Source organism: Protopterus annectens, chromosome 6.part0 (assembly GCF_019279795.1).
Source record: "Protopterus annectens isolate FY-2018-M chromosome 6.part0, PAN1.0, whole genome shotgun sequence".
NCBI classification, from domain to species: domain Eukaryota; kingdom Metazoa; phylum Chordata; order Ceratodontiformes; family Protopteridae; genus Protopterus; species Protopterus annectens.
The window spans coordinates 1,745,415,121-1,745,427,507 of NC_056737.1; the positions used below are offsets into that span (position 1 = coordinate 1,745,415,121).

Here is a 12,387-nt window from a genome sequence, read left to right on the forward strand (position 1 = left end):
ATATGAGATAGAGTTAGGATCACTACCCTTCCATGTCCCAGGTCTATGGCTGAACAAAATGTCTTTTCCACAAGAGAATAGCAGAGTGGTTTACATTTGTGCAGGTAGTCACATGATTTTTAAATTATGAGAATACATTTCAAAAACTGGATTGAACATTTTAGATAAGGTAGGCAATGGCCTTTACATACTTTGGAATATGTTAAAGCAATTGCCTTTATATACTAACTAAAGTCATTGAACACAGTGGATTTATATAAAGAGATATGGTGCTGTTTAAATTGTTCCTACAGAGTTCTGTGTTTACCTTTTTCACCATAGTATTTCACAAATAGTATGTGGTATCTAAAGAGATGTCATGCATCTCCCCTCTTTTATTCTAAATATACTTGTCCCATTTTTTTAAGAAAACAGTTTTGTGTAATTGTGTTACTATGCTGATATCACTAAGACTTACAGCAAACTGTACCCTCAGTGACATCAATGTAAGTAAAGCAGGAGTATGTATCCATAGACTTTATCTGACGTACCAATGTGCATGTAAAGGGGAGTGTCCATTAAAGTCTATGGGTGTGTTCCCACTGTATTCCTATGGTGACGTCACCATGGGATAAAGATGAATTATGCGTGAGCATCTTTAATAAAAAATGAAAAGTACTGTCCTCTATACATAAACTGTGGATGGAACACTTCAAGAGTTGCTGTATTTTGTTTCAGTCAGATTCACTCTAAGTGCATAGGAATAGTTTTTTTTCTGATGTATGTTTTTTGAATATTTGATGTTATGATTACATTTACTAGTATTTTAGTTGCTGTGGTACTGTATTGAGTCTGCATGTCCTCCCCGCGGTCAATTGGCATTCGAAAGACATGCGTGAATGGGCGTGCCTTCGTTGAAGGTTGGGTGTCGGGCTGGCACCTCGGCACCATAAAAATCTCCTGCCAATCATTAGCAGACCGGAGTTCCGCTGTGGCTACCCCTAACCGGGAAAAGACGAAAAGAAAAATAAGATTTTTATATGTATTCTGACTTTCTATTTTTTGTTTTGTTTTTAAGCATTATTGCTTTGTATTATTGTTTTTGCCTTTGTGTTTTGAGTGTGATTTATGTAGGAGATGCTGTACTGGATGGCAGTATATATTTTGGGGTTTGACCCTCGTATGTTTAATTAGTTTACTGTTTATACCCTTTGTAGTTAATAGTAGAGATTTTTTTTACTCTGTTTTTATATTATAGTCGTGTTTGGTTTGTTTTTGTGGTTGGATACAGTTTTCTGGGATGTAGAATGGTTGAGTCATAATTTTTGGAAGTTTTACTTTCAGTTTAGTTTTACATATTTTTAATGCATTTTTCCCATTACAACACATGGCAAAGTAAATCTGGCTTAGTTTGCAGTTTGTTTTCTTTTGTTAGGATGATATAGTGAACCTATACATATTTTTAATATTTGCACTTTGTAATAAATATGTATTTTTATTCCATACCCTTTTTGAGGGTCTAAGATGAGGGTTCATACCTCTCAACTGTACAGATTTTCACAGACTGTCCAGATTTATGCCTCCTATTTTTGGTCCATTTTTCATAAAATTGTGGTTTTCTGGCAAACTAGTGGCAAATTATTAAAGACAGAAGTTAGAAAATAATGACAGACGTTTGAGTTTCAGACTTCATACCCTTCAGAAAATTCATGCTAATGGAAAACCTGTTATTCTAGCAACTTTCTAATTTTTTAATAGCAATATTTAAAAATTGTCCATATTTTGGGGCCTTTGTACCACTTTTGTTTATGGCTTTGTCCAGATTTCTTGCTCTATATATACACACACACACACACACATATATACATATATATATATATATATATATATATATATATATATATATATATAGATATATATATGTGTGTGTGTGTGTGTGTGTGTGTGTGTGTGTGTATGTGTGTGTGTGTGTGTGTATGTGTGCGTGTGTGTGTGTGTGTGTGTGTGTGTGTGTGTGCGTGTGTGTGTGTGACTGCGCAAGCACATGGAATACACACACATATATATATATATATATACATATATATTTTTTTTTTCTAAGATCCGTCTGTCCTCAGTTTTACAGACTTCTCCTACACTTCTTCTTTGCATGCCCTGGCCTTTGTAAAATTGTTAATTTTCCTGTAAATTATTGAAGATTACAGAGTCAATAATGCAGTCATTAGAGTTTTGTACTTCTTATTGTTCAAAATATACATGTTAATGCATAACCTGTTGCTTTCTTAGCTTTCTAGTGAATTGGAGTAATATTTAAATTTGTCCCTGATTTTGGTTCTCTCCCCATTATTTTTGGCCTTGTCTATAACTGATGAGCAAAGAAGTTTAGAGCTGTCCTTCTGGCCATCCCAGCCATTTAATTTGCCTCTGGTTAAAAACTAACAGTCTGCTATCTTGTCCGTGTGGTAAGGTTACTGCCAGAGTGCTGCTTTCTTGCTCCCCTTTCCTCTTATTTTTGCTACCAGGCAGGCACCTAGCTTCTCTTTTCCATTCCTCTGTTAGTTGTTGTCTCTTAAGACTAAAGTCTCTCAAGAGAAGCTGATTCTGTCCTGTGTTTTGCGACATGAATTTCTCCTGTGGGCATTCTGTGTGAAGGTTTCTGGTATCTTCCTTAGTCCTCCATAGAGGAACCAGTCTGTGTCAGGACAGTACGCACATTGTACAGAAACACTGTAGGTGAGATTACCTGCTATTTAAGCACATTCACACCTTCCACATTCTCATTATTTTCCACTGGCCTTTGTACTGGGCAGCCTATGGGCTAGTCAGGGTAGCCCTTGGGTAGGCAAAGCATTCTCACAAGTGCCATCCAGTTGTGGCCAGAGAAGACACTATCCTCTAGTTGCTAGGATAGGTAACCTGAGATGTCATGTTTCCACAGCACTGTCATCACAGCATTTCTGAACATTTAATTACAGTTTTCATAGGTTACAAACTTCTGTCTACATTCCTTTCTTTCTTTTTTTTTTCAATAATCATTTTTATTGTTTTGCCAAACCATTATACATTTCACACACTATTTACATTATGTACAATATTGCTTCCAATGTTTTAGTTCCATTTTGAATTTCCCTATAATACATTAAGAATAAGTATCATTTTAACCAAGTACAGGAAATTAAAATCACAAAAAATTAAACATAAAAGCATCTACAATAGACAATTATAAACTAACTCAAGCCAATAATGTGTATTATTTCTACATTTTCTATCTTATCCAAGAATGTGTTGGTACACATACAGAATGTCCTGACGGAAAGTGGATAGGAACTAAAATAATATTAAAGATTTGTTCCCAAATTTTTATGCTGTTTATACTTTTCTTATTATTTCTAATTAACAATTTGTGCACTAATATATGCTTAATCGCTAACAGCCTGAAATTTTGCCACGACACCTGTGCTGGGTTCAACCAATGTGTGGCTATATATAATTTCATTAGTAAACTAATATTCATAATTACAATCTTTTTTGTTTTGTCCAAATTCTCCGGTGGAATATGTAAAATCAGAAATTCCCAGGAGAGTGTTGAGTTTTGGTAACCCATTTTTTGTAGTTGTAACTTTAAAGAATTCCATAATTTATAAATGCACTTGCAACTCCAGAACATGTGTAACAGGTCTGCTGTCTGATCTACACACTGTGGACATTTAGGTGACTTTTTTGAATCAAATTTATAATGTGTAAGATGGGTATAATATGCATTGTTAAATATCATCAATTGAGTAAAGACCAGTTTTTGAAGTGATACGGATTTTAATGTTAAGTTAAACGCCTCTACTATTTTACTGTCGTGTAGGGATGGCAATTTCTCTCTCCAGTATTTGGATAACAGAATATGATTATTATATTTTCTCTCTTTTGCCATTTTATACGCTGAGGATATATATTTTCTATCTTGTTGCTACATTCCTTTCTTTCTACCTTTACTGTCCCTGTGAGTTTCTTGCTTCCCTCGCAGATGTTTGGAGCTTACTTGCAGTCAGACCTCCAGCCACTGGGGGGAGGGAAAACTTTGAGATGTTTTTGTTTTTTTTTTTAGTTCCTGTGTTAAAAGAAATCAAACTCTCCTGTTGTTGCAAAGTGGGGAATTCCTGGTATCTTAATCTGTTTGAATGAGATGCTGGAGTTGTGGGACAGAGGGGCTATATGTGGTTTAAAGTTCTGTTCTTTTTGCAATCATCAGGTTCAGAAAATCCTATAGAGCAATCTTCTTTCTTCTCCTTCAGACCTTTAGCTGTCCTGCAGAGAAACTTGGTGCAAAGTAAGTTTGCATGCTGTCAGCTGACAAAACTTGTTCCCAGCTGTCCAGCATTCCCCATCAGTTTTTTACTGCTGTTGTATCACAGTGTATTGTTACTGAAAGGAGAGGCCTAATAATTTGATTTTTTAATATAATTTTGTGTTATTTATTAGAGAATTACACTTTAGTTGGGGATCTGATTCCTCAAAATTATTTGTGATGTGCCCTTATTGTATGTGTGTCTGTTCCAATGTCTTGTACTGGGGGAGCGAGGGAGCTGGCAGGCAACTTTGTCATTACTGTGCCATTATTTGTTTACCACAAAGTATGCTGGTATGTGTTTTCTTATCTGCCCCAGTTCTGTTTTTCTCATTTTCTCAAGTAATAGGAATGCTGAAGATGTGTTGTTGTGTAAGAATTATTTGTAATGTTATGGATTTGAAAGCACCTGTTTAAACTATATTTTGCTTTGTTGAAATGTATGTGCTGTGCAGTCGTGTTGCGTTTTACTCAGTCTTCACATTTCTAAACATGTTATTTACTTGCAGTGCTCCGCACAGGTTACATATGAGATAGTTCACCAACAATAACTTTTTTTTAATTCTACACATAAAAGTATAAGTAAATAGTGAGTTCTTCCCCTTAGACATAGTATGATGCCCTTATATTTGAGACCTGGGACCTCATAAAGCTGTAAAATGTTGCTTGTTAAGGAATCTGCTCTCAGAGATGCATGTCAAGCTGAGGCCCTTTTAACAAAATGTACACGCAGTGAAGTTTTGTACATATCTAATCTATACTCCACTACTAATTTTAATTTGTTTTCTAAACCCAGTGCTCCTTGACATGCAATTATACTGAGTAAGAACGGCATAATCATTTTAATTCGCTGTTCACAAAGTCTACAGTGATACTGTTACTGCTATGATGTTTCCATGTCACAGCTGTTCTTGTAACAAGTCCCTTAGAGCTTTAGAATGAGTGGCTGCGTCTGAAAGAACATGTTCCCATGATCTGTTCCACATTATTCACACTCTGCTTCACATTGTTAGACTCTGTTCTTAATATTAAAAACGTTGAACAGCAATGTTGCAGAGATTTTACCCTTCTTTCATTCTGAAACATGCATACACAGATCTGAAGTAATAACTTAATTTTACTTTATATAAGTTACTTTTCCCCCTTTCTTCTGCTAACCTTGTCATACTTTCTTACCAAATATCTTTAAGAAGCTTTCTATATTGTTAATATCTACTACTAGGCAAATAATTTCTTAGTCCATAATTTAAAGTCCATGTAAGTATTAATCCTTATATTTGTCTTTGATAACTTTCTTTGTTTTAAATATTCTAACCTTATATTTGTCTTTGTCTTTGATAACTTTCTTTGTTTTAAATATTCTAACAGTGTAAAAAAAAAAAAAAAACAATATGTGTCTGTTGTGGAGCTTAACTCCATAATCATTTGCTGAAGAAGGGCAGATTACTCTGCCAGACTAGTCCAGTAAACAAATGAGAGGAAAAAAACTAAAAAAAAAATGTGTGTGTTTGTAGAAATATATATCTATATATATATATATATATATATATATATATATATATATATATATATATATATATATATATATATATATATATATATATTGTCCTGTAAATAATATGTATTAAAATGTATCTGTAGCAGAGAGAGTGGTAGGCCTGTGAAATGTACAACTGAAACAAGGACAACGTTTGGAGACATTTTTCCAGAGAGGTTTATTTAGTCAGCAGAAAATCAGCCTTTGGCTGGTATGTTACAGTACAAGTGTTTATAGAACATTAAAACTGAGGCAGAGCTAACACAACAACCGTAACACATTATTTTGTGGGCTGTGTGGCAAAGTGGAACTGAATATCAAGTAGCAGAAAATATATAACTTCTACTATTGATGATTATAACAATTAAAGTGAGGTGTCAGTATTAACTTCTCTTAAAGTCTTTATTGAATCCAAGAGGAAGCTCCAAAGCTGGTGGTGTTTCCATATTCATAAAGGATGCACACACCTCCAGACTGGTAGTCTAACATAACGCATCAGAGATACTTCAGGTGCAGCTAACATTGGGTAAGACAGCAATTCAGGTTGTAGCCTGCTATAGGTCCCCAACCATGTCCCAAGACTCGCACTCCACATTCCGAAACACCCTGGAGAATGTTAGGGTCCAACTTAACACTCTCTTACTAGGTGACATCAACTACCCCTCCATTAACTGGGTAAACTACTTATGTACCAATACACTTGCCCAACTTTAATGCCCTGGACCAGCTCGTTCTTACCCCCACTAGAGGTAGCAACATCCTTGACCTGGTCATTACTAACACGGGCAACTGTTGCTCTACATCAATAGTCAGCTCCTCCCTGGTTAGATCCGACCACAAACTAATCACCTTGGAAATCCCCCCAGCAAAGGTAACCACCATGAAAAACTTCTCCAAAGCTAACTTTGGGCTCCTAAAAACAGAGGTGGCTAACTTCATGGCACCCCATGCAAATGGAGAATAGTTGCATGACCACAGAATCATACACCAATGCACTGTATGAACACGTACACAAATGCATGGATCTCGCCATACCCAATAGAACCAAGGGGCTCTCCTCCAAAAAAAAGGAAGCCAATCTGGTGGTCCCCTGTCATAAACAAACTCTACAACAGAAGGAAGAAACTGATGCTGAATAAGGTGAAGTCCCAAGACTGGAAAACCTCCCTTATCAGCCTCAACAAAAAGTTGAGATCCCTCATCAAATCCTCTAAAGCTAGCTATGAAAACAGAATTGCAGTAGATAGTAAAGACAACCACAAGGCCTTCTATAGTTATGTAAAGAATCTCCACGGCAATACCAAGATTTGCTCTGAGCTACTGCATGATGGTACCCCCTATACCGAGCCAAGAGCTATTGCCAGTATACTGGCTGACAGATTCATCGTCAGCTTTACCCCTCTCACCCCCAAAGGACCAATCACAATACCAGTAGATTGCCAGGCAGCCAGTATTACTGCTGCACAGGTTAAAACAGCACTGTCCAAGGCCAGGAATACAGCTTCTGTGGGACCTGACAGTATCCCTGGTTGTGTTCTACATTAACTACAGAGTGAACTGGCACCTCATCTGTGTGCCCTGTTCAGTCACAGCCTCACCACAGGCTTTGTCCCTACCGAATGACGCACTGCTACAGTCATCCCTCTCCACAAAGAAGGAGCAACTACAGACCCCGGGAACTATCGCCCCATTAGCCTGACTAGTCTGATATGCAAAGCTATGGAATGCATCATCATGGACCTAATAAGCAAGGATATAGGGAATCTCCAAACTCTGGATCCAACACAATTTGGTTTTGTGAAGGGTAGATCATGTCTGCTCAACTTGGTTGACTTCTTTGAGTCAATCACCAGAGCTGTGGATGAAGGCAAGATGGTTCAGACAGCCTACCTTGATCTGGCCAGGGCTTTTGATACCATTCCCCACTCAGTAATCCTAGAAAACCTCACTAAGCTTGGCATCAACCCCTATATCACTAGGTGGGTTGCAAACTGGCTCACAGAACCCACAGTGTGAAAGTAGCTGACTCTAAGTCACTGTCGACCAGTCGCGAGTGGAGTCCCACATGGTTCAGTCCTGGGTCCTCTCCTGTTTGGTATCTACTTCTCTGAAGTCCAGGCCTACACGAAGGGACTCTGGCTGACAAAGTTTGCAGACAATTGCAAGTTGGGAGCTATTATTAACTCCTCAAGTGATGTTGACATCCTACACAATGGCCTCACTGACCAACAACTGGTGTCAGAACCATGGCCTTAAGCTCAGTGACAAAAAAATATGCCGTCATCCCCTTTGGGAAAAACCCATTTCCCATGAATTACCACATTAATGGTAGTCCACTGAACACAGTTCTTCACAAAGAGGATCCTAGGCCTTAAACACTTCAGACCCAAAAAAACTCTCAACTATTCTCTGTCTCATATCACCTACTTAGAGGCGATCTCTACTTGACTTACAAAGCCATGTCTGACCCAGCTCTGTTAGAAATGCTACAGCTAAAGAAATCCTAATCCCTCCATACCACACACTCCAGAAACCTCAACCTCATTACTACAATTAACAGGACATGCTGGAGGGACAGGTTCATAACCCAGAGACTGCCCATGCTATGGAACAGACTTCCCATACATGTCAAGCAGAGCACCTTGCTGACCCTCTTCAAGGGAAATCTTGATGAGTGGATGGGAAACAGAAAATTCACCCCGGTGATGATAGCACCAGTGTCTCTACTCGACAGAGGCACTGGGAATGAAGGTCGGGTGCCACTATGCCAGGGAAATCCTATGGCTAGGCTTGTAAAGGCCCCAGGGCCATTAGTCTAGTGCACATCTGTGAACCTATACAAGAATTCTTGAGATTTGTAGTCTTATATTTGACTAAAGAGTTCATCCATGATTCAATAAAGGCTTTCTTTTACCATTGGTAATACTGACTCTGCATTTTTTATTTGTTTTTTGGTCATCAACAGTGAAAGTTATATCCTTTGCATTACTAAAATGTGGGGTGGTGTCACTAGAGGCTGGAGTAGGAGTGGTGGGAAGTGGCTGAGGTATTTAGCAGAGAGCCCACGGCAGAGTCTGACACACATTTATGTCATACTCATCATAATACTGTTTGCTGGCATTCATTGGGTCAGTGCAGTAGTTGCTAAAAGGAAGGGCAACTTCATGGCTGTTGGTGAAGAGAACAGTAGCAAACCATTGCAAAGCCTTACATGAGGATAAAAATATGGAAATATTGGTTTGTAAATGTGTCTGTGGTTCTAGTCATGTGTATACATAATTTCAGTCTTTCACATATGTTTTATGTGTTGTTGTTTAATAACTCACCAAGATGCAAGTAGTTTAGAACAGGCCCTGCAATTTTAATTTTGGGAGTTCAGATGAACGTATGTAGACTTTAATGTATGTACCCCCTCAGGTCTGCATTAACCCCTTTTAGGAGTGCTTGTCATGGCAGGGGACAGAATGATCACTGTGAACAGAACTTGACCTTTGTTACCAATATGTCTATTGTATATTATTGTTTTAACAGATTACTGATATTGTATGGTAAGTTTTGTTTTCAAAGAATATGTGATAGTGGAGGTATATACATTGAGATAGGAGTTGATAAAAAAAAAGTCTCAAAGCCTGTAACTGTCTTATACATGTAGAGTTTCATATCTGTGTGTTTCAGATAAGTATGAATAGCTCACACTGCCATGTATAAAAAGGTATATGTTTTTGATAACATTTAAATTTAAAAAAATATTCAAAGCATTCAGTACTCCCTGAGTGCTATCCGGTGCACCTCTCCATTACCTGGTGCCAAACAATCATTCACTTTGTTCCACCAGCACAACAGTTATTTACCTTATGCCATTTGGTGCAGCAGTCCCTTAACTTGTGCATGTTTGTGTACCATTTGTATAAGAGGTAGCAACTGAGTCACCACTTTTTAACAGAGTTTCAGGTAATGCACCTTTCATTTGCATTGTATGAGTTGGTGCACCACATTTTATTTGTGCCAGCATGTGGATTAGTTACGTGTTTACAGCTAATACACCAGTTGTTTACATGATGCCAGTTAGTACACCTGGTCTTTAAATTGTGCCTGCTGATGCAGCCCTTTACATGGTACCATCTGGTGCAGCAGTACTTAACGTGACAGCAGCTGGTGCATAAATCCTTTAACATGGTACCAGCTGGTTTACTGGTCTTTAAATTATGTTAGACATACCCTAGTCCTTTAAGCTGTACCAGTTACTGCAAATATTTTGTATGTTGAACTAGTTTGTATACCAGGCCTTTGCCAGCTGGTACCCCAAACTTTTATCTTCTGTCAGTTTACATATTTAAACTTTACACAGTAACAGGTGGTTCACTAGTCTTTTACTGCTTAGACACCAACATACTGGTCCTTTAAGTTGTAGCCGGTAATCCATGAATCCTTTAGATTGTACAAGATAATACATCTGTCTTTTGCATGGAATCATTGGTTAGCTGGTAGACCAACCCTTTATATAGCATCAGCTAGGAACTGGAGGTGGTACACCAGTCCTTTACATGGTGCCATTTGGGAACTGGTACACCAGTCCTTTACATGGTGCCATTTAGCAGCTGGTACACCAGTCCTTCACATGGTGCCATTTAGCAGCTGGTACACCAGTCCTTCACATGGTGCCATTTAGCAGCTGGTACACCAGTCCTTTACATGGTGCCATTTAGCAGCTGGTACACCAGTCCTTCACATGGTGCCATTTAGCAGCTGGTACACCAGTCCTTCACATGGTGCCATTTAGCAGCTGGTACACCAGTCCTTCACATGGTGCCATTTAGAAGCTGGTACACCAGTCCTTTACATGGTGCCATTTAGCAGCTGGTACACCAGTCCTTTACATGGTGCCATTTAGCAGCTGGTACACCAGTCCTTTACATGGTGCCATTTAGCAGCTGGTACACCAGTCCTTTACATGGTGCCATTTAGCAGCTGGTACACCAGTCCTTCACATGGTGCCATTTAGCAGCTGGTACTCCAGTCCTTTACATGGTGCCATTTAGCAGCTGGTACACCAGTCCTTTACATGCTACTGGTTGGTACATTTCCCTGGGGGGGCACTGGGAGTTTACATGCATAATTTTCTTTTGAACTCACTGTGTCGTGTAACGTTCATTATATGTTGGACTGAATCCAGCAAGCACTGACCTCTGTCTGGGATATGAAGACTGTGGTTTATATGGTGTTCTGAACTGTATGCTTAAAAGTAGCTAACGGGAAAGAGCGAAACCTTAATTTTTGAGAATATTTATCTTGCCCCCTAAGGTACAAAAGCGAGAAGTGTGTGTTCTGTTAACAGGAAAACAAAGTGAAAAATATAAACTTTTAAGAATCATAGTATAAAACACTCGCAGGCAAGAATATTTACAGAATCCCTCAGTATACAGTGTTGCCACATAAGACACAGGAGTGGAAAGAACAGGGACAGTGAGCTGCAAAGGACAATTGCCAAATTACTGTACCTTCTCATGATGAGTTTCAGCAGATTCGTGTAGCACAGCCGTACAAAGTAATTGCAGTTGCAAAAAATTTAGTATAGAGTATTAGACAAAGGCTATCAAACCAACTCTGCACTGTCACCACTCCCTTCCTGAGGAAAGGATCAGCCTTTAAATGCTGAAACTCTGTGGCTGTCTTTGTATAAAATAGATCACCGAAGAAAATAAATGTTTGAAGCTTTGGTATTTGTGTATGTGCAATGACTTCTTTATTTGTATATGTGCAATGATGTCTTATGACAGCATTGGCTGTTTTAGGTGTTTTGGTTACATTTGGTTGAAATTGCACCTTCAGGATGATGAATTTCAACATGAATATACATGCATTCCAGTCCAGTGCTGTGTACTGAAGTACTGTTAGAGAAGACCGGTCGTGGCTGGTTAATCATTGTTTTATTTATTTACTGTGTGCTGCTTGGTTTGGAAAATGTTAAAATACTAGTATATATGTAGAGTCTGATTTTTATTTTTATTTCAAGTTAGCGCTAGGAAAATGCTGAAGATTTTCTGTATTTTTTTTTTTTGAAATACCAGTCACAAAACTGTCTGTGTTTGGACCTGTATTAATTGAATTCTTGTTCAGGAAAAGGTGATTAAGTTTAAGTATTAAAGTTGTATCCATCTTTTTTTCTGTAGTTTGACAAGTAATGCAGCAATGCAACAAAAAAAGAGGAAGAGCTGTTTAACCTGAATTTCTCTCTTCTTTTTGCAGCCACACCTACACAGCTACAGGGAGGCGTTTGAGGAGATGGATGGAGTGCCACTTTCTCCGACAGCGAGTAGTGGTGGTGAGAACTTTACCCCCACCTTTGCCTTTCCCATTTCAGCACAATACATTTACCATCTCATGCGTAAGTGCCTTGTTTTCTGAGGGTGAAGGGCACTTGGCTGCGGTACCTGGATCAGACAATATAACAGATTTTATTTAATGTTTTCTGTCAAGTTAAAGACCCATCACTGCTTGTGTGTCTGCAGAGTAGATTCCATGTATGCCGATG

At 38.4% G+C, this 12,387-nt stretch overlaps 1 protein-coding gene across 8 annotated transcripts in view; it reads left to right on the forward strand.

The window, feature by feature from the left end:
• The window catches only part of TNS1 (tensin 1), a 2,530,757-nt gene that overhangs the window by 2,161,029 nt on the left and 357,341 nt on the right, over nucleotides 1-12,387 (forward strand). For 7 of the 8 annotated variants that reach the window (XM_044075133.1, XM_044075132.1, XM_044075135.1 and 4 more), the window contains one exon: nucleotides 12,102-12,240. In XM_044075133.1, the coding sequence (XP_043931068.1) occupies nucleotides 12,102-12,240 (139 nt within the window). The remainder of the gene's footprint in view (nucleotides 1-12,101; nucleotides 12,241-12,387) is intronic. The other variant, XM_044075134.1, reaches the window with a different exon arrangement.